This window comes from Delphinapterus leucas, chromosome 7 (assembly GCF_059928025.1).
Source record: "Delphinapterus leucas isolate spDelLeu-1000000601 "Yukka" chromosome 7, BTC_Dleu_Yukka2, whole genome shotgun sequence".
In the NCBI taxonomy this organism is placed as follows: Eukaryota; Metazoa; Chordata; class Mammalia; order Artiodactyla; family Monodontidae; genus Delphinapterus; species Delphinapterus leucas.
This window is the reverse complement of record NC_143135.1, coordinates 3,006,762-3,029,548: the sequence shown is the minus strand read 5'-3', so window position 1 is coordinate 3,029,548 and position 22,787 is coordinate 3,006,762. Positions and strand designations below refer to the sequence as shown.

General features: G+C 58.3%; 1 protein-coding gene across 1 annotated transcript in view; it reads right to left on the bottom strand.

Annotated features, from left to right (window-relative positions):
* LOC111183624 (SH3 and multiple ankyrin repeat domains protein 2) overlaps nt 1–22,787 on the bottom strand; it is a 276,054-nt gene that overhangs the window by 4,391 nt on the left and 248,876 nt on the right. Inside the window, exon 12 of the mRNA XM_089914214.1 lies at nt 7,834–8,149. Coding sequence (XP_089770340.1) covers nt 7,834–8,149 — 316 coding nt within the window. The remainder of the gene's footprint in view (nt 1–7,833; nt 8,150–22,787) is intronic.

Genomic DNA, 22,787 nt, shown 5'->3' with positions numbered 1-22,787 from the left:
TCCACCCACCCACCCATCCAACAAATCATCCATCGACTCACCTGTCCATCCATACACCCATCCATCCATCCTCCATCCATCCATCATCCATCCAACCATCCATCCATCCAATCATCCATCGACTCACCTGTCCATCCATACACCCATGCATCCATCCTGCATCCGACCATCCATCCATCTATCCACCCATCCACTCACTTATCCATCCATCCATCCATCCATCCATCCTCCATCCATCCATCATCCAACCATCCATCCATCCAATCATCCATCAACTCACCTGTCCATCCATACACCCATCCATCCATCCTCCATCCATCCATCATCCATCCAACCATCCATCCATCCAATCATCCATCAACTCACCTGTCCATCCATACACCCATGCATCCATCCTGCATCCAACCATCCATCCATCTATCCACCCATCCACTCACTTATCCATCCATCCATCCATCCATCCTCCATCCATCCATCATCCATCCAACCACCCATCCAACCAATCATCCATCGACTCACCTGTCCATCCATACACCCATCCATCCATCCTGCATCCGACCATCCATCCATCCATCCATCTTACCACTTATACAAACATTATGCATTCACTCATTCATCCAAATTTCAGAAGAACCCTGCCGGAAGCCCAGCTGATCACTTAGCACCAGATTCTGGATAAGTCAGTTAACCACTGGAAGCCTCGGTTTCCCCGTGTGGTAAGAGGGGATGGTCTGGAGAGACCTGAGGGTGAGCCAGCAGGAGCCACTCTGCACAGGTGTGTGAACACTCAACACGTCTGCTTCACTCTCCACTTAAACTGGAAAGTGGGTGACAAGATGCGCGTGTCAGCCAGCTGGTTTCAGCCGGTGCCAGAGTGTGTCACGGGGCAGAGAAGTCAAAGCGAACACAGCTCCAGTCTGGGAGTCCTGTTCCTTGAGCCACTCTGCAGACAGTCAGCTCCCGAACTCATCTGTCCAAGCCCGGAAAGGCTTTGTCTAAGAACAGGAAGAAATTGGTCCTTGAAGACCAGAGTGCATCTACGGTCCTAGGTATCAGCAGTGATGTGTGGTCCACACAAACGCTGAAGCATCTTCTCAATCCAGGTTAATTTGAGCCTTGCAAAGTGCCATTTCACGAGTGGAAAAATGGAGGCTCCGTAAATAGTGACCTAGGCGCAGAGATACAGAGCTGACCTCACATCCTGGCTCCCTGATCCCAGCTCAGGGTTCCCTGCAGGCTCCCTGCTCTGTGCGGTGACGAACCAGGTGACCATGACCTCCCTTTGCCCCGTTTTATGAAATGCACCCTCTGCTGGGCCCTGCTCGCCCGTGGCAGCCCTCGACGGCAGCAGGGGCCACGGCCCCCCAATGGCTCCAGGTTGGCAGTGCCGTCCCCTCTTGGAGGCCAGGCTGGGCCCGTCCTGCCTGCACAGTGAGGATGGGTCTGAAGTTTCCCCCACCCCAAACGGTCCACACTCTCCTTGTGTTCCATCCAAGAACAGCCAGGAGCGATTCCAGCGGCGTTGTTTTGGTATGAGGGCTACATCACTGACTTGTCAATATCAGAAAACTGGTCGGCCGTGGGGTGACCTGGGCATTTCCCAGCTCTCCTGGATGAACAGGGACCTGCCTGCACATGGAACTTTCTCCGTTCGTTCCTTCGTCAGCCACTTACACATCCATCCACTCCTTCACCGGGCAAGTATTTAGTGGATCTGCAGACACCCATGGACTTGAGACAGACTTGAGCCTCATGGGGGAGAAGTACAAGTTGACAAGATGCTTCTCTGTGTGTCTGATGGGTCAGCACAGAGGCTGGGGTGACGGGGAGAGGGCGTGGGCTGCGCGAAAGGCTCTGCTGGGACGTTTGGGGAAACGTGATGCCACAGAGACCAGGGGCATGATTGGAGGGGCACTGGGTCACCCTAGCTGCGCTGGAGACGGGGAGCCCTGTGTGCAGAGTGGTGGCAGAATCACAGATATGAAGAAGCAGAATCTCCCGGAGCTGGGGACCTGCTAGAAATCGGGGTGTCATCCAGGTTCCAGGCTCACGTGGGTGGAAGGAGGCTGCTGGAGGGTTACCTGCCGGCGGCTCTGGGAGGGGGTGGCGTTTCCAACACAGAGAACCCAAGCCCTGACCCCGCTGACAGCTGTGTCTTAAGCATGGAAGCTCAGACTCCACGTCACCCCCTGTACCATCAGCGTTGTTTCCTCCTCTGCCTTCGGGCCGGGAAGAAATGCCAGAGCTCTCAGCCCGCACACCTCCCCCTGCACCGTGGCCCCCTCCCGGGCTTCTGGGTTGCGTTTCCGGCTTTCGTGGCTCTGGTGCCAGCACCCCACACGCCCCACAGCCTCCCCGCCAGGTCCTGAGGAGGTGCTTCGGGGATGGGCAATCATTAGACGTCCCGTCCTGCTGGGGTGGCCAGGGTGCAGCGGGGGCTTTTGTGGACTCCAGAGAAGTGGGACCCCCCGTGATCTCAGAAGTGTGCCCGCCTCGGAGCACCCACACTGTCCAGCTGCCCCGACACACTCCAGGACGGCCCCAGGCCACCGGCGTTGGGATTCTGCCTGTTTGCAAACAAAAGGCTCCAGGCGGCAGGGCGTGGGCACCTAGAGCCCCCGAGGGATGGGGAAGAGTCTGGAAGGTGCGTCCTTCCCTGTACCTTCCCACGCTCTGCTCCGGTCACACAGGACCCCTTGCCTCTCCCCGATGCCTGGCTGGCCCGCTTCTCCACCTCCGGAGCCCCCCTCCTCCCCCCCAGGGAGGTCTGAGCCCTGACTTGTGTGAGCTCTGCCTCTGGGGGAGGCAGCCTGTTAGGGGCTCCCTGTCATCGACTACATCAACCCCGGGGCTGACACGCTTCCCGCCCTCATTTCTCGGGTGTCCGCCTCTGCACGGCGAGCGCCCATCACAGGCCGGTTGTTCACAGGTTTATGCCACCAGCTGAGAGAGCAAACACTGAATGTCCCCGGTGCGGAAGGACAGAAAGTGACAGGCAAACGCAGCCCGTGTGGTGCCCGGACCCGATTCCTCAGCAGGCCGGATGCACCTGCTGCCCCGGGGCGCCCCCTTCACCTGGCCCCGCCTACCCGCCAGGTGGCCAGCTCCTCACGGACCCCCTACTCCTGACGTCTGGGTGACATGCCTTTAGCACCCGGGCTCGGGCAGCGGGCAGGGTGGCGGGGGACAGCCCGACTCCACCCCTGCGCTGTCTGCTGACGCCCTCCCGCCTTCTGGGTCAGGACGGGCACGTGGGGGGGAGCAGCACAGCAGCTCTCACCGAGGAAACCAGGTCCCTGTGCCGCTGGGGAGCACAGCTCTGGCATCCTGGTCCCTGTGTCCCCAAGAGGCGGGACGGGCGTGCGCAGAGGTGGACAGGCGCGAGCCAGGGGGGTCCCACAGCGCCCTGTCACCCCCCGAGTCTGCCCAGATGGGGGCATATCCCCCTGAAGGGATGTGCAGGGCGGGGTGGATTCCCACTGACCCAGACCCTTCGGGGACCCCCGCTCCGCCCATAGAGCCGAGTTCAGGGAAACGAAAGCAACGTGGTTGAGAGACAGACTTTGGGAGCCCTTCCCGCTCAGCCCCTGCCCATGGGGGAGGTGGGCGCGCAGGACACAGCCAGCCAGCCTCCCTGCCTGAACGCAGCAGGCTTTTCTCTCTGCCGAGCCCAACGCACCCTGGAACCGCTCCTTTGATGGGAGGGTGGCCGGCACGCCCCCTGGTGCCGGTGAGGCCAGGGCAGCCCTCAGGACTAGCTGGCGAGCTTTGCGGGAATACGTCAAGAGCTGTTCCCAACCTGGTGAGAACAGGGCAGCTGGGAGGGATCCTAGGAGGACCCGCACTCCTCTCCACACTCCGGTGGTGGGTGATGGGGCCACCCAGCGAAACCCCTTCTCAGGCCGGTTCTTAGCAACGTGGACCAGCCATGCCAGTGGGCGCCACTAGAGGGCGACGCAGGCAGGCGCATGCAGAGCCTCCAGGTGAGGCAGGGCACCGGGACGGGCTGCAGGCAGACGGGTTCCCGTCCATTCTGAACCCTCTTCCTTCTTCTAATTTGCACTCAGGTTGGCTGGCTATCGAGGGCTGGCTCCACGTGGGAAGCTGCCCTGGCCCACAGCGCAGAGCCCAGGCCCGGGAGGAAGCCGCTCGGCCAGGGCTGGCAGAAGCCCAGGGATGGGTGTGTGGGGCTTGGGCAGCTGGGGGGGCCTCGGCCCCATCTCGTCAAGCCTACACCTGAGGGTTTGGCCCGAGGCCGGTTCTGGCCACGTGGAGGTGCCCATCACACTCCCGGCTGAGGCTTCTGGGGCCTCAGGTGGGCGTTTACGGGCTCTGCCCGAGGGAGGGGCGCTGAGTGGTCAGAATTCCCCGTGGGCAGTGAGAGAGGAAGGGGGGGGTGAGGTGGGGTGGGCAGCCAGAGGGAACCCCTGCCAGATGCTCAGGATGCTGGGACTCCCTCAGGCTGGCCTGACGCCCTCCACTTCCCCTGCCCCTTACTTTGCCCAAGCCGCAGCCCTCACCAGGATGACCTCCTCTGCAGCGGTCAGAGGGTCGGTCAAGACGCCTTTTACAATGAGGAAACCAAGGCAGCCAACATGTCTGTGGAACTTACACGTGTCTCAGCACGTGGCGGGTGCTCCCTTCAGCAGCATCCTCGGCCCAAACCCAGTAGGTCCCCTTTTACATATGAGAAAACGGAGGCACAGAATGGTTGAGTGACTTGCCCCAAGTCACACAGCAGGTAGGAGGCAGAGCTGGATGCAACTGGCGGGTTGGCAGCTACCCACTGAGACAGGATCCGCAGACAGAGGGGTCCGCGTGGGGCTGGGGCTCTCCCCTCCGTGACCGGGGAGTATCCCAACCCACCTCTGGGTTCTGTGATAACCAGAAAGTGCTCTGGGGGCACCTGGGCAACCCCGAGGCTGGGAGCCGTGGCCTCCCTGCAAGGGTCCCCGTCTGTCCCAGGCAAGGGCTGGGCTCTGAGCTGTGAAGACAGAGATGGGATGGAGGGTTCAGCTGCCTCCTTGGGCCCCCATAAGGCCCAGGGGCTGTGCTGTGGTACCCTGAGCGCAGGTACCCCATCACTGGGGCTGCGTGTACGGCCGTGCCCACACCTGAGCACAGGTGTGAAAGCAGAGAGCCTGCATGTGGCTCAAATGCCATTATCCTGGCAACCCCGGGGAACCAGGGTGCCTGGCAGGTCCCTTTTATGAGACGGGAGTCTCGGGGGCAGGACCCCAGCAACTCAAGGGGCTCCTGTCAGCGCATAGCTGCTGAGTGAGCAGATCCTGAGCACACAGGCACACACACACACATGCATGGACACACGTGCACACATGGACATGCAAGTGCACACAGGCACACAAGTCCACGCACACACACACAAATGCACACATGGACACAAAGACACATGGACACACAAGTGTGCACACACACACACACACACCCCACAGGACATCAGGGACGATCAGATGGGGTCCCTGCAACACGCCAGCTGCCGTCCTCTCTGCACAGCAATATTTCGCTTGCAGCTTTTGCAAGTCCCTGGCCACCCTGCCTTTGGTATCTTATTAGATTTTGTACTGGAGGAGGGGGCACACTCTCTTCAAAATTATAGTCATAATTCCAGCTAACGGCGTGAAGTGGAATTTGAGGCCTCGGGGGAACCCTTTAATTTAGCTTTATGGCGCTCGGCAGCACCTGGGACTTCTCCCTTGGGGTGACTCAGAGCGAGAATCTAGACCAGAGAAAGGATGGGCTCTCGGGTGTGAGAATGAGACTCCAGGGGGGAAGCGCGGATGGGCTCCAGCGCCGATGTGGGCCTCCGGGCGCTGGCACCGAGAAGGGGCCAGGAGACCAGGGTTGCCACGGGCCCGCTCTCCCCACGCCCTCACGGCTGCAGCCCGGACGCCTGGCCTGCTTTCCCCGGCCACAGCAATCGGCCCTCTCCCAGGACCACGCGAACCACTGAGCCCTCCCTCCGGGCTGAGCCCGGCCGCCTCCTTGACATCCCCGACCGGAGCTGGGGGGCGTGGCGTCAGGAGTGACTACGGCTGGACAGACTCACCGCAGGCAGGTGTGGTGAGCCCAGATGAACGGGGCACGGTGGGATGGGGAACCGGGTCACGAGGCAGAAGGCCGGACCAAAGGGGGCATTCAACCCTCACCAGAAACACCACGCCGGGCAGGACACACCAGTGTGCCGGCTCTCCCTGGGCCACCGTGGGTGAGGACAGAGTTCAAGGAGGACAGCTCTCATGACCTGCCCCAGCTACATGACCTGGCCTCAGTGCTCTCATCTGGGAAATGGGAGGCTGCAGGGTCCTCTGTGGGGAACGAGCCAGGTGGGCTGAGGCGCACGGAGCAGTCCGTGGGTCCACATGAGATTGCAGAGGTGGTGACGGGGTCAGAAAGGTCACTGCTTCGGTTGCTTCAACCAGCACTGAGGCCCCAGTGACGAGCCCATCCCCAGGGAGTCTCATCCTGGCCTGACAAACTCTGAAGGCCACGTGAGGAGGTGGACAGTGTGCCCGGGAGCTGGAGCTCTGGGTGGGAATGCAGCCCCCCCGACTGCTGGGGACACAGGGCAGTCAGAGGAGTGCCCACGGCCCGAGTGAGACGCCCGAGGGGGGTCCACGCTCTGGCCTATGCTGGCCTTGTCTCCTCTTCTGGAAAGGGGACGGAATGGGGTTCCCACCCCCTGGGCTGCTTCAGAGTCTGCCGGGACGCTCCCCCTGCCCCTGCCTCGTGGGCAGACACAAGAGGACCAGCCGGGGCTGCTACTGAGTCTGGTTGGGGGGCGGTTGTCAGGCTCCAGCACTAGGACGTGGCCCCCTCGGAGCTTCACCTGTGCCCGGGTTTCTGGTGGCTACGAATGTGAGGGCTCATTCTGGCTAAGGTGTGTTGACGGTAAACATGGCGCCTGGAGAAACAACCTAAATATCTATCGACAGACGAATGGATAAAGAAGACGTGGTGTATATACAATGGAATATTACTCAGCCATAAAAAAGAATGAAATAATGCCATTTGCAGCAACATGGATGGACCTAGAGATGATCGTACTAAGTGAAGTCAGTCAGAGAGAGAAAGACGGGTACTGTATGTTATCATTTATACATGGGATCTAAAATATGGCACAAATGGACCTATCTGTGAAACAGAAACAGACTCACGGACATAGAGAACAGACTCGTGGTTGACGAGGGGGAGGGGGGTGGGGGAGGGAAGGATTGGGAGCTTGGGATCAGCAGATGCAAACTAGTGTACAGAGGATGGATGAACAAGGCCCTCCCGTACAGCACAGGGAACTCTATCTAATCCCCTGGGATAAACCATAACGATAAACGAGCATACAAGGGCATCCAAAGGAGTGTACAAAGAGAATACATATATGTATAACTGAGTCACTTTGTGGTACAGCAGAAATTAATACAACATTGTAAATCAACTGTACTTCAATAAAACAAACAAAGGAACAAAGAAAAAAGTATCCCCTGGAGGAGCCCTCAGCCCAGGGCAGGCTGGTGCCCTTAGCTCCCTGTCTGTCCACACTTCACTTCTGAGACCCAGAAGCCAATGCACAGGGAAAGGAGACGGACTCCAAACACCTGCAGCTGCCCAAGCCAGCCTGGCTGCTCTCAGGTGATGGTCTGAGCCAGGGCAATTGGCAGAAGTTTGGTTTTCAAGTGTTCTTAACATCCGGGTTGGAATAAAACAGGTGCTCTGCTCAACCTCTGGCCCCGCCTGAGTTCTAGAATCCAGGGGCTCCGAGCAAGGAGGTCTCCCTCTCCCTGGTCCCCACGGGAGCCCACCCACCCGGCCGCTCCTTACCCGACGTGCCAGGGCTGCCAGGGCCTCTTGCCATCCTCGCCGGTGCCGCCCAGCCTGTTGAGCGAGGGGGATCGGCTGCGGGGCCCGGAGGTGTAGCTCCCAAGGGTCTTCACGGCCCCGTCGGGCCTGCTGGGCATCTGCTGCGGCAGCTGGGGCGAGAGGCTGCGGTGGGGGCCGGCCGAGCGGATGGCCCAGTCAGGCGCGCTGGCATTGAGGTTGTTGTCGCTGTTGGAACGCAGCAGGACCCGGGGGGCGGCCAGTGTGCTGGGGGGCCGTCGCCTTCGGTTGGAGTACGCCGGGGCCTCTCGGAAGGGCACTGCGTCGGAGAGAACGCGAGAGGCGGGTGAGGGCACATACGGCACCGTCATCGAGGCCCCCAGCCACCAAGGACACGGACACCATGAGTTCTGCACCGATCCCCCCATGGGACCCCGCCATGTGCAGAACTCACCCCGACACAGGAGCAGAGACGGGTGGAGACCAAGAGAGTCTTCCTTCCACGGAGGCTCAAGCCAGCACTTGAGATGGAAGGGACACAGGGTCCGACTTCCATCCGGGCGGCGCCCAGGCCCTCAGCAGCCCAGAGACCGTGTAAGGACGGGCCGCCCCGTCACACATGACAGTCAGGACACTGAGGCAGCCATGGAGTTCCTCCTCGCCACGACCTGAACTGAGCCCCTGTGTGCACTGGATGGTGTCCTCCCCCAAACCCCTGTGTTGAAGTCCTAACCCCTGGGACCTCAGAATGTGCCTGTATTTGGAGATGGGGGTCTTTCAAGAGGTGAGGAAGGTAAAATGAGGTCACTGGGGTGGGGCCCTAACCCCACAGGACTGGTGTTCTTATAAGAAGAGGAGGTCAGGACACAGACACACACAGAGGGACGACCCCGTGAGGACACAGGGAGGAGACGGCCGTCTACACGCCAGGGAGAGAGGCCTCAGGAGGACCAGCCCTGCCCACACCTGGATCTGGGATTCCAGCCTCCAGGGCTGGAGACAGGGATTGGCTGTGGTGGAGCAGCCCAGATGCCCACAGCCCCCAGCTCTACTGGTGGGAATCAGTCTGTCCCGACCCCCACTGGGCTCCTTTCTCTACCCATCAAACCAGGACCTGGCAGCGTGAGACAGGAGGGGGTTGACAAGCCTCACCAAGCTTCTTACGAAGTTCTAGACCAGAGGCAAGGCCCTCACTCTGTGAGATCAGTACACCCAGGGACTTGGAATGAGGATACTGCCCGCGGGTCCCGTGAGGGCCGGAATCCACACGGCCCGTGCCCTGGGCCAGAGACAGAAAGTGTCCTTTCCAAGAAGAGGCGTCTAAAGAAATGTAAGCCTCTGGGTTGCAGGGGAAGCGACACGCCAATTCCAGCAGCAAAGGACACGGACCCGCTTCGAGCTGGCTGCCCCAGGCCGAGGCCCAATACACGAGGCTGTGCACACTTTGGCCAGAAGCCTGGGCGGCCAGTCCGTAAACCAGCCCGCAGGGCCACGGGCAACACACAGCCTCCGGGGGGCTTATCTGGACCTGGGGAAGCCAGCACCTCAGAGAACGGCGTCAGCAGTTCAGGACGGGGTCCTGCATGACCCACCACCCCAGCTGCCCAAGATCAGAGGTGGTGAAGTTCGTCATGGAAACTAAGTATAGCAACCCCCTGCTGCCAGCCCACCCCCACGCTGGAGGGCAGGGCTCACGGGGACAGAGGTGGCGTGGGCAGGGCTCACGGGGACAGAGGTGGCGCGGGCAGGGCTCACGGGGGACAGAGGCGGCGCTGGCAGAGCTCCATGGAGACAGCTGTGACCAAGTGCACCCCTTTGCCACCTCCCTGGGATGCAGGGCAGTCCTGGGAAAGCAGAGATGCAGCCAACCCAGGGAAGCCACACGGAAATGTCACAAGGCTTCCCGAGGACACACACTCAGAATCCACATCTGGCTCCTACAGTTGTGAGAACGTGGAAGCGACCCACGGGGGAGGTCACGCTCTTTCCAGCCGCACCCTCATGCCAGCCTGCTTCCTCTGAGGCCTGGCTGTCAGGGCAAGAGACCCTATCACTTGCGTCCTCAAAGCAAAGGAACTCTTCAAAGCCTGGCTGGGAGGGAGATGGAGTAGGAGAGGCATGCTCCGTGGACCCCTGTCTCCAGGGCCCAAGAGGCTGCCCTCTCCAGGGCTCAGCCCACCGAGGAATCAGCCCAGGCCTTACCCCCACCTCCTAATAAAATCTCAATTTTGGGAAAAGTGCCGGGTTTGTGTTTGCTGGTCACCAGAGAGAAGCTCACCCTTGTCACTCCCTCTGTCAGTGTCGGATGGAGGCCAGAAGACTTCTGGAATGAGGGAGGGTGATGTGAGCCCCGCCCGGCAGAGAAGTGGGCGGGGGCGGGGGGTGGGGGTGCGGAGACCTTGCAAAGGACGGCGGTTCCAGGATCTCCGAGAGCAGCGGAGCTCTCCATTCACAGAGCCCGCTGGCTGCAGGACCACAGCACCAGGAGGGAGCCAGGCTCTCAGGCAGACGCTTGGGGTAGAGCCCCCTCGGGCTCCTGGCTCGTCCTCCTTGCCCCCCACCCAAGGACAGGCCCGGGGGACCGGGGGGAGGGGGGACCCCAGCTCAAAGGGGACACCCCGAGACCAGGAAACGCCCACACTCCATGACGCGAACTTGGGCCGAGCCTCCCAGCTCCCCTGACCCTACCTACAGTCAATTCTATTTTTCTGACCAATGTAACCGGGTGCATACAGTACTGACGACCTTGACAGAAAAGTGATGGAACTTGGGGGCGGGGGGGAGTCCTGCCAATGGCTAAGAAAGGCTTACAAGGGAAGAAAAATCGAGGAAAGAAGAGAGCACAATGAACAAAACACCATACCCCCAGCTGAAACCCTCGTGCTGTGCACAGATTACAAAGACCAAAGTCCCAGAAGGCGAATCTGGGTTCATCATGTAAGCAAACGAGCACAGACAAAGTCTGTTCTTTCTAAACATTCCCGAGAACCAGGCAGAAGAGGTCTTTCTGAGAGAGGTGACAATTCACATGGGGCAGCTGCCCTTGGAAGATTAAGGGACGAAAGAGCTGGGACTTTTGCAAATACATTTTGCCTGAGGATCCATCGAGTTACTCGGATGGAATCGCCTAGGTGACATCAGGGTGAACATTCTAATGAAAATTATCTCGCTTAGACACCAAGATTCACATTAAGTCCGTTTCCTGTGCGGTATAATTGGAAATTTCTTCCATGTTTATCTTATGGCTTGGGCTGGGAAATATCTTTTTAATCCCTCTAAACTCACGTCTTCATAAACCTCCTGATTTCATAAAACAAGAGCTCCCTGTCTGACAAACTAACTGGAACCAGCCGTGGAAATGTTGCGGGTATTTGTGAGAAAAGGGTTAGAAATAACTCTCTTCCTGCCTGAAAATAATTAATAGTCCACCCAACTGTTTCCTTCTTCCAGGCAATCTGCAAACTCTAAGTGGGTGGATATTTCCTTAGCTGTCTTCCATGCATTTACTTACACGTTTCTTTTCCACAATACAAGTCACACAAGGTATGGAAAAGCAGATGCACTTTTAAAGTCTACCGCGCTGCATTTCCCATCCGCTCCAACCCGGGGACGGCCAAGGACAGCCGAGCGGTGGTTTTGAAAGCGTCCACCCGGCCGGGGAGGCCAGCAGTGTCCTGACCTTCCTTACTCCTGTCCAAGTGCTCAGCATGTGCTCCAGGTAGCGGACAGACTAGAGTCAAACTTCCTATTTTCCCCAGGTCTTAGTTCCTAAACTGCCCTCTGGAAGCACCAGGGATGCACATGCCACAATTCTGCAAAGGGGCTGGAGACTTAGGAAAACAACAACAGCAACAACAAAAAAAACCCCGGCGCCTTCAAGTGGGTTAAAATTCCAGACCAACTACAACAAAGCCCTTTCGCCCACCAGAAGTAATTATTCCCTTCCATGACGGGGATGAACGACCAGCAATTTTAGGGGGAAAGGGAGGCCCCAGCTCCCCGGGAGAATCAGTAAGAAACTGCTCATTCCTGTGTGCCACGCACCCTACAGCTCGTTCCTTACCTTCCTTCTTGCTGAAGGCATTTAACAAAGACTTCATTTTCCCTCCGACTTCGGCAGTGGTCCGCTCATTATATAACCTTCTCGGATGGGAGGAAGGGGAGCAGGGCTGCCCGGCCCCTGGGCTCTGGAGCGGCTTGGACCGGGGGAGCGGTGGCGGGCCTCTGGGCACTGCCGGCTCCCAAGCACAGCTGGGCAGGCCAGACCCAGCATGCTGGTGACAAAGCCCACCCCATATTCTGCCTGTCAGCTGGGAGCCAACTGTGCGTAGACTGGGGCTGCTCTCAAAGCCCGCGGCCTCTCCCCGCGCCCGTCATGTGAGCGGTGCCACCCTGCTTTTGTGATCAGTGCATCGGTGAGCCGGAACCCCCCCCGCCCCCCCCCCCACCCCGCGATGACCCAAGGACCCTCCGGCTGGGGCTCCGGCCACTCCCGCTCAGAGGCGCCCGGGGCTACATAGCATGCGCTGTGCTTCCCTGATTTTCATTTTAAAGAAAAAGCCAAATGCTCTCGAATGCTGTTTGTCCGCCAGCTGATGTGGGGAGCCAGTCGAGGAGATAAAACATCCCGGTTCCAGATAAGCCGCGCGCCAGACCCGTGTTAACTGGGCGGCCGGTGCCAGCCTCCTGGAATTTCTGAACATGACCCAGATTTCCATTGGCGAGAATCACACACAAGGACCCATTGCTTCTCTGGCTCCCCCCCCCTCCCCCCTGGAGGTAATGACCCTGGAGAAAACAGGATTTCCACCCACCCTCCTTTTTTTTTTTTGAAACAAAAGAGAGATAAAACAAACTGCAGCCCAGCCACGGCTCGCCCTAATTCCAGGCAGCTGAGAAAAGTGAGCGTTTTCAGAGCCACGCTGCACGTTCCTTACAGAGTCCGGGAGACACAGGGAGAGGCGACAGGGAGAAAGTTCTGCCCGTGCAGGAAACACAAAGGGAGGGGCCATGGCTGGCGAGCCCCACGGCAGGTGGAACGGGGTTATTTCTACACAAGGAGAAAGGTCTTCCCGAAAACTAAACGGAGCATCTCAGGGAGCGGGCTCTGCCACCCGACGCATCTGCTGCTGGGGCTGTAATTAAGTGTGTTTTTTCTGTTGCTAAGAGAACTGCTTCTGAAATTCGAAAAAAAAAAAAAAAGAGCGAGCGAGAGAGAAAGATGGGAGGAGATGAGGAAAAGCAACGGGAGCCTGTAAGTTGAATTCCATATGGTCGACATGCTTTGTGCCAACAAAAATGGCAGCGTAAGCACTGGGAACATCTCCTCACGGGATGCCCAGGCTGGCGGGACGTCCCACCAAACGGTCTCTCCAGGGTAGCGAGAATGGAGACTGGGTGCCCTGTACCAGCCGAGCATTTGAGCCTCATCCTCCTTGCACTCCCACGACGCCCCATTGCACAGCTCGGAGCTGCCTTCAAACCCCGCCCCAGGTGACCCTCCCCCGCCACGCCAGCGCCCAGGCCATTTCTGCCCCAGGAGACATTCGGCCGCTGGTGCAGTTTATCAACAAAGACCCCACGACCTGCCCCTCACCACTCACGTCCCTGGGGGACAGAGGTGGCGCTGGCACAGTTGGATGTCCTTGGACCTTGGTGCAAGGCTGAAAAGCTTCCAGAAGCATCTCTCTCGGATGCAGAAAGCGTCACCAACAAGGACACAGCCGCTTCCACTTGGGGAGCCTGCAGCTCTGCCACCGGGTTTACTCGCCAGGGGTCTTCAGGGTGGGGAAGTCTAGTTTATCGGGGGGGGGTGTTGGCCACCTGCCCCGGCTGGGACAGGATGCCACAGGGACGGTGAAACTAGGGACTTCCCCCCCCCGGAGGCCGGGGCCCTGCCATGTTGGTCCCGAGCGCTTGCCCAGCCCAGGAAACCCTCTGGGGAGTGGGCGGCTATGCGGTGCTCAACCCTCCCTCCATCTGCTAGTGATTGACGCTGTCCCAGAGCGTGAGCCTCCTCCCGCACCAAGTCCCTGCAACGATCTTTGCTGTGGCGCTGCCACCTTTGCTGTCAGCAGAGAGCGCGTGTGTTCCGGGGTTGATGGGCGGCGACCTCGCCAAAGGCCAGAGGTGCCGGGCCATCGCCGGCTCCCCTGCTGTGGACCTGGGGCGCAGCCCTTGCCCCCGTGCTGGGAGCAGAACCAGAGATGCCCAAAGAGCATTTACACGTGGCCCAGGCGAGCCCCCAGCCCGCCTCCCCGTCACTGTGTTCGGAGTGACCCTCATGGGTGCGTTTGTCCACAAGTAGGAGCAGAGTTCGGAAACGAGGGGGCCCTCCCGGCTGCCCACCCGAGAGGTGAGCCTTGCTGAGACAGACCCTGTAACCAGGAAACAGGCTGGCTGGCCCCGGGCAGAGGGGCAGGCGGGGCTCTCCGTCACCCCTCACCCCCCCGCCCAGGGTCTGCGTCCCATCACGCATGTGGACCCGAGCTGTGCGGGCCCAGGGGATGCAGCAGTGGTCAAGACAGAGAAGATTCTGGCTCCTTCCCAGGCTGCATGAGTGGCGGGGTGGGGGCATAAGAGCAGACTTTGGACATAACAGAATTTGAGGAACCCCAGGAAACACCCCTTAGCCAAAGGATTCCCATTCCAGACACCTTCAGTTCTTCTAATAAGCAGATAACTCTTCCAATCACCCTTCCAGGAATCTGAGCAAACAATTCACCAAGACTAGGAGCCAGAGCTTAGGTTCATGTGCAGACCTACTGTGTGCCCGGCCCCACGGACCAGGCTCTGCTCCACAGAAATCCTGCCGGGCTTTGGGGAGGAGGTGGTCCATTCCTGACTTCACCCTCCTCGCCACTGGCAGGCATGCTCTCCTTGAATACTTCCAGCAACAGGGAGCTCACTACCTGTGTGCTGGCTCTGCACCCATGTGCACCAGTCTCCTTTACTGTCACACAGACAACATGCCTGCACCTGCCACATACTAATTGGAAGGGAAAGCCGAGGCATTTGAAGCACAGACTTCATCCCAACAAATAAAGTAGGTTTGGAGGTGTCGGAGCCCAGCCCAAAGATGGCTAAGCTTTCCTCCCATCAACTCCTAGACCCTTTCTTCCTACACGGGGCCTTCCCGGAGCATCCCAAGTGAATATCAGAGGCTGTGCTGGTCACATTCCTGCTGACTGAGGTTTGGTTCCAAATGGATTTCATTCCAAACGAGGGGGAGAAGGGAGAAGAAGAATTCTGGGTCCAAGCAGGGCTGGGGTGAGGTGGGTGGCAGGTGGCAGGGGGTGGGGACCTGGATGCTACCTGGTGAATCTGTCCACCTGCTCACCCACCCGTCCACCTCAAAGGATAAATGAGCATCTTTTGAGTTGGGGCCTGTTTGAAAGACACAAAGGCAGGAGGAGGGATTAGATGGAGGCCCCCCCAAATCAGATAGCTTACGGAAAGGAAGAAGGTCACCCCGGAACGAACACCTAGCTGTCAGTCTTCTGGCCTGGCCCTTTAGCATCACCTCAGCCCCACCCAGCCCGAGTCCAGTGCCAGGCCCTCGGTAAGAAGCAATAAATAAATCATAAACGATGCGTGACACGGCCCCGTCCTCCCGTCTGCCCCATGCCCCCCCACCCCAACCTGCACAGCTTTGGCCTCTGCGCCCCCTGCCCCCTGCCCCCGCTCGCTCTGGCCGCCTCCCAAACCCTCTAAGCCCTTCATTTGCCAAGTCTTTTGACAACTGCCTGATAACAGGCTGAAAATAATTTCATTTTTCCTATAAAAAAGGCTCTTTGCACATCAGAACATTTCAAGACGCTCTGAAGTCCTGGCAGGGAGGATGCGCCAGGCGATATAAGCAAGCCTGGTGAGAGTCTGCGAGGCTGGTGGGTCTCAGGCGTGGACAGTCAGCCCACCTCTCCTCGCCGTGCCAGCCGGCGGGGAAAGAGCCCGGTGAGGGCAAGTGGGCCAGCATCTGATTTAGGGGCCGGCTCTGTGTCTTACTGCTTGGCGGCTATGGGCTGGTCAGGCACCCTGGCCCTCGGTTTCCCCATCTGTAAGGTAGGAATAACCCAACGCATTCCCAGTGTTGGCTGTGGGATCGCATTAGTCGTGTTTAGAGCACGAAAAGGGGGAGGTCAGCCTTCTGGGGTCGAGTCCCAGCCCCTTCACCTCCCAGCTATGTGACCCGGGAAAGTCGCGATAAATCTCCGTACATTCATTTTCTCTTCTATCAGTGGGGATGTGAATGGTGTCGCCACACAGGAGGCGAGGATCAAATCAATATCTGTAACAGTGCCTGGACTTGAAGGTTGCCATGGTTAAATGTGCAACTGCTAAATAAATACATTTAACTAAAAAAAAAAAAAATCTGTGAGTGAATACCATGTCAATCTACCCGGCACCCACCCTGCCCCTGTGCCTGTGATAAGCCCTCCAAGGTCCCTCAGAATGCATTTACATGGCCTCTTTGGGTGCCGCCTCCTCCAGGAAGTCTCCCGGATGGATCCAGTCACTGGAGAGACGCCCCCCCAACACCGCCCGCCCGACCGAGGGCCACCCTGGGGACCTTTCCGGCTCCAGGGAACATCAAGCTTCCTGAAGCCAGGTCTAGCGTCCAGCTCCCCTATCGTCCCGCAAATGGGGTGTGCTCCCACTGCTGTGGACATGAGTGAATGAATGAACCAGAAAAGAGGGAGGTGGCGGGTCCAGCTTCTACTTTGTTCTGAGTGTCCCCAGGCCCTTCTCCAGGCCCACCAAGCTGGTTGTACTGAAATCGCCTCCCTTCTCTGCCCCATCCTACCTCCATCCACCCCCATGTCCACCCAGGCCCTGCCCGATCCTTGGAGGCCCAGCTGCCCTGCTGGGCAGCAGAGAAGGACGGCCCTGCAGGGCTGTCGCCCGGTCCCCACGGGCAGGCGCGCTGGACATCGGTCAGGCCAGTGTCCTCGGTGTCCTTGCCGTGTCTGCAGAGTCCCCACCCCCCGTCCTGCCTGTCTGGGGGTGGGGGGAGCTGGGGCTCATTCTTTCAGCTTTTGCGCTGCTGCCGGGGCTCCAGGCAACCCGAGGCACGGCCAAGGCTCTGATTCAGGAGGAGCAACGCCACGGGGCCAGTGGGCATGGGCTCAGGGCAGCGCCGGCTCCATGGAGCAGCCATGTGGGCTGGTTACCAGCCTGACCACACAGCTCGCGAGCCTGGCTCTCTGGCCCCCTTGGCACACTGAGAGCCTCCAAAATCCTTTGGGACCTTCCTTTTCTTCATCAACAGCCAGAGTGCTCTCTTCAATAAGACCCTGGCTGACCAGCTGGCGGGGCTGGGGCTGGGATACGAATGTCTCCAAGGCCCTGAAATCCCAGAGGTAGTGGCTGTTTCCCTTCTCTTTCCAAGCAGCCTGGGGATTCACTCAGGCCCCGCCTCCTATTTGTGGGGGTGTGGAGAAGGGAGAGCTGGCTGGGATGGAGACAGGGGCTGGGTAAGCAGGAGAGTCCCTGAGTCTATCTCTGCCATAATGCAAACTTGCGGAGGCGGCTGTAGCCTCTCGACAGACAGGAGGCCCATGGGGAACTGAAAAGAGGAAACGAAACTCCAGAGGGTCTCAGTGGCCCACCAGCCCCGCCCTCCACTTTATCTTACAGGAGCGAAAACCAATTGCTGAAAAGGAAACTGTGTGTGCGAGAGCCTCGCCCAGCTCACCAAGCCAGGATCAGGGAGGCAGCGGGTCCTGGGGGGCTGTGGGCTAGACCCGGATTCTTCCTGCTTACTCCCCACCTGATCCAAAGTAGCAGACCTTGCTTCCTTTCCGCGTTGCTTTAGATAACTGCAATTTTAATATTAGTAGGCAACATTTCTGCATCTCACAATAATTGTTAAATGAATCATACTTTTATAAATAACAGGAGATATAAAAAGGCGTCTCAGCAATAATGCGGGGTTATCTTTGAACAAAGATGTAGGTGTCTGCAGGATTTGTAACGTTCCCGTCAGCTGGGGCCACAGAGGGAAGCTTTGCTCCTGGAGGATCCATTGAGGCCCCTGGATAATTGGGTAAGGGGCACTGATGAGGGGGCTTCAGAACCCCCTTGGGGTGGGGGTCTCTCCCCAGGGCGGTCCGGCTCCCTGCTGATGGTAGCAGGGGTCAGGGGCTCTGGCAGGGGCTACCCACCAGTCCTGACGCAGTGCTTTAGAGTCAAGACCAAGGTCAGAGCAGGGACAGGGAGAGGGGCTGTGGAGGGTTGAACTGGGGCTGACCACACAGAGGATGAGGGTCCCCAAGGTGCATTCTGGAAGGACCGTAGACTCCAAACCCTGCCTTTGCCCCTCCCACCGTGCAGCTTCAGCCTGTGCCCTGGAGTCCCGCAGAGACACTGCATGCCGGACAAACGCTCTTCCCGGGTGGGGTGGGGCAAGGGGCAGCGCTGTGCTTAATAAAGAAAGCAAGAGCCACCCTGGGTGGCCCTTCTGAGAGCCCAGCGACGGAGGACATCTGGACATCCCACAGGGGAAACTGAGGCTCAGGGCACTGAGACAAGTCACCAGTGCCCACCCTGCCCAACTGCTCAATGGAACCGCCCTCAACCCCCAAGGCCAGACGTGGACACCTCTTCCGGAAGACTTCTGGGTGCCTGGACACTGGGGACTGTACTGCAGGTGCCAGGGCCCCACAGAGTGAACCTCTGCAGCCACGGATGCCCACATGTCTCAGGACACACTGAAAAGTTAACCACACACAGAGCGATTTGTTGAAAGGCAGCCCCTGAGCTGGCTGGAGGGTAACCAGAGTGACCACGTGCTAGAGACAGAAGGTTATCTCCCCCAAATTCGTATGCTGAAGCCCTGACTCCCAGTGGGATGGTATTGGGAGGTGGGGCCTTTGGGAGGTGATTAGGTCATGAGGGTGGGGCCCCATGATGGGATTAGTGCCCTTATAAGAAGAGGCAGGGAGAGACATCTCTCTCTGCCACATGAGGACACAGAGAGAAGGCACCATCTGCAAGGTCCAAGGCACCTTGATCTTGGACGTCCAGCCTCCAGGACTGTGAGAGATAAATGTCTGTTGTTTAATGTGCCCTGTCTGTGGTGTTTTGTTAGAGCTGCCTGAACTTCAAAGACACCACATGTGGCAGGCTATGTCACTCTCCCTTATAGGCCCCCAGGGGTCCTCATGCCATCACCTCTGCTCCCCCTGCTCCTCCACACCGCCCCTCCCCCCACAGGCCCCTGCCAGCTCCTCTCGGCGCCCTGAACACCCCTCTGGGCCTCACCTCTTCTGTGGCCCCCACATGGACTCCTTTACCCTCCCCTCGAGCTGGCTTCTCTAACCCCCATCCTTCAGCACTCACTCTCGAGGTCGCCTCATCCCAGAGGTGTTTCTTGACCATCCTTTCTAAAACGGCAACCCTCTTATTCTCTCTCTTAGCCCCTTGTTACTTTTCCTTCATTGCACTTCTCAAAAACTGAAATCACACCATTTGTGAGTTTGCTTATATGACCGTATTTTATCCATAGGGACTGCGTCTGTCTTATTCACCACTTCATCACCAGAACACAGCTCAGCCTCCCACTAGATACCTGTGCTTTTCTACCTTGATTTGATAAATGAATAAATGAAAGAATGGCACTTTCCTACCTCACATCCTGGACTTTGTCACTGAGGCTTTCACTGTGCTTGTCTCACTACATGAAATATCTGTTTCTAGAACTCTTCCCACCATGAACACCTCCACCCCACAGCTGGAACCTTCTGGAAGGCATGGGTGGGGGAGGGGCTTTACACAGGATACAACACAAGACCTGGCACCAAGAGGGAGCTTATAAATACATGTTCCAGTTACTTTAGGTCCTTGTCTGCCTATTAACATCTGGGTTGTCTCTGGGTCTGCTTCTGTTAATTGAGGTCTCCTTTGATTACATGGCATGCTTTCCCGCTTCTTTGCTTGTCTAGTCATTTTTGATTCTATATCAGCCATTGTGTTTGATATGTTGTAGAGACTCGGTCTTGTTATCTTCCTCTGAAGAGTGTTGAGTTCCTCTGGCAGGGAGTAAAATTATCAGCAGAACACTTTGTCCTGTGAAGGCATGGCTTTTGGCTTTTGGGGGAAATCTCTGTTGGTGTGGTCCTTATGGGAGGTCCTGAGTTCTGGGGCCCTTCCTGGGCTCTGGCAGAAACAAACTCCTCTAATGAGACAGAACCCAACTCCACATTGTCTCCCCTTGGCTCGTTGAGCTTTAAGTTACTGTGTTCCATTGGGACCCCTGGACTCTCATTTTGCACATGACAGTTCAGAAGTCGGTCGAGGATTTGAGGGGGATTTATGTGCAGATTTGGGGGCTATCCACTTTCCACCATCTCCCCCTGCCCCCCCATTTCCAGCCACTCAGGTGGCCCTGACCCTGACCTCCAACCGCTGGATCCTCAACCCAGAGAAACTCACTTTCTATCAGGGAACCCCCTCATTCACGTGGGTCTCACCTGGAGGACTCCCCTTCTATCAAGGGTCCTGGCCCCTCTGGTTCCATCTGCTTTCAGTTACCTATCAATGGCTCAAAGCAGTTGTTGTTATTTTTATATATTTTGTCTCAAGTTTGTCATTGTTATCAGCAGGAGGGTTCATCCGACCTGAGCTGCTCTGACATTATTGGAAGGTAGAAGTCATGGGTTCATAAACATACATTAAGCAAACAAGCATCTCCCCAACTGCCCACCTGCATGCACACACAGTACGTGGCAGTGAGTCCCTGATCTCTGTGTCTAGAGGCAGCAGGTATGTCCGTTGGGGAGATGGTGAGTGTGTCAAAGCAGAGACAGGCCAGAGTGAGGAAGCCTGGGTGTGCCTTGACCACTGACTGTGGAAGCCAAGACATGCAGCTGTTCCTGGCACCATGGATGCCCTTGCAGCCTGGTGGGAAGGATCACAGACACTGGGGAGGTTTGTTTCAACACAAGAACCCAGCCTTTGAAGGTTTCGGGCCCCCACCTTTTAGATCAAAGTGTTAGCGGATTGAAACCTGTACAGGTGCCGGGATGCCTGGAGAATGAAGTGCTCGTGACAGCCCTGAGTGAGCACCGCGATGGTCCCCGTGTCAGTCCCACCTGGGTTCATGACCTCGCTAGCAGGTCCTAAGGCAGGTTTGTATTCTGGGAACTAATTAAGCCTCGGTGACTGATTTCACCATCAAATGAATTCCTTCCCGGGTCGAGCTGGCAGCAGAGCTCGATCAGGTGCCACCATCAGGCAAACCCCAAGTCCAGGCAGAACCCAACCGCGAGGGGCAGGAGAGGAGAGCAGACTCTGGTGGGCCAGTCAGTGGGCCGTGGCCTCGGAAAGTCAGGCGAAGAGATGCGGACGGCGGCTGCCTTCCATGAGCAATTTGGGACGAGCAGAGGGAGGGCTCTGAGGGCTGAGGCGGTGGTCGTTTCTCCAACATTAATACCCACATCATCACTGTAGCCCCCCACTCTGAACGCCCACCCAGCGCAGCCCAGGGCCGGGCCTGTCACACGTTCCGTTCTCTCGACAGCCAGGTGAGGTGGGTCCTTTCATGCCCATTTTACGGATGTGAAGATTGAGGCTCAAGCGGTGCCAGAACTCACTCAACCCCGTGCCCTTCAGTCTGCGGCAGCGCTGGCCTCACTTCCACCTCCACCTCCACGTCAAAGCCAGCCAGTGGTGTCCCGACCGCTGGACAGGAGGGAGTGGGGCAGACCCTGCAGGGGGAGGGCAGGGGCCTCACCTTGGGGGGCAGGGGGAGGGCAGGTGATGCTGAACGGGGAAGTCAACTGACTCACCTGTGTGTGTCCTGATCCCACCTCTGCTTGGCTGTGGGTCCCACATCCCCTGGGCCTCAGTTTCCCCATATGTCAAATAAGGGGTCAAGCAGAATGCCCACTAAAAGTCCTTCTGGCTGGCAAACCCGAGGACCCTGCCAGCTCCGTGGAGCATCCTTCTCCAAGAGGAGAGAGGGTTCTTGGGGCTGAGTGGTGCGATTTAGGGGGAGCTGGGCAGCCACACAGGGAGGCTGGAGCCTGCAGGCCATGGGTACCCCCCAACCCCGGCAGGCTGAGGACAGAACCACAGAATCTTCAGGGCTGCTGGGCAGGGTCCCACTTGGCCACCTGGGCCCTGGCGTACCTCTGAGACTCAGGGCAGGCCTCCCCAGGTCAAAGGGACTTGATGGATTTCACTGGGGCCCCACAGACACGTTGGCTTGCTCTGCTCTCTTGCAGAAACGTAGAAAAGACGTGGGATCCAGAAATAAGACAATAGTCACCACAACAGCAAAAGTGGAAGCAGTAGACAATGACTGCTACGCGTGTCTCCTACCTGTCCCTTCTCCCCACGACCGTGCCAAGTGGCGACTCCTCCCCATTATGCACTGGAGGACCCTTGAGGCCCAGAGCACTTCAGTGACCTGCCTGAGGTCACACAGCCTGACCATGGGGGGGGGGTCTGCCCTTAGCCCCATCCCTGACCCAGCTGCTGATACTGCACCCAAGCCCTGCAATTCGATGTCCCAGAAGGGCCTGGAATTTCAGCCCTGACCTGGGTGGTTGCACCAGCCCCCGAGATGTCACCAGCCCCTCTGCCTGTCCTCCCCACTCACTGGGCGAGCCAGCTCCTGCAGGATGAGGGGACTGGCGGGGGCGGGGGCGGGTTGGGGGGGGCGTCTACCTGTCTCTCCTGTGCTGTTTCCTACCTCGTCTGGGGTGTCCAGCTGACACACCCATCTACGTCAAGTCTCAGTGGCTGCCACAGCCTGGGCAGCCGTCCCTGGAGCCCACCCCACCCCATCCTTCAGTCCCAGAGGGGACCACCCCCTGCCCTTCAAGTGGTCCACCTGCAACCACAGCCCTATTTCCCGGCAGGGTGCCATCCCCGTGGGACTTGGCCACCTTCTGTGTGTCTCCCCATTCACTTGGGGCTCCTGCAGGATGGGGGGACCTTGTCTGTCTGTCTCA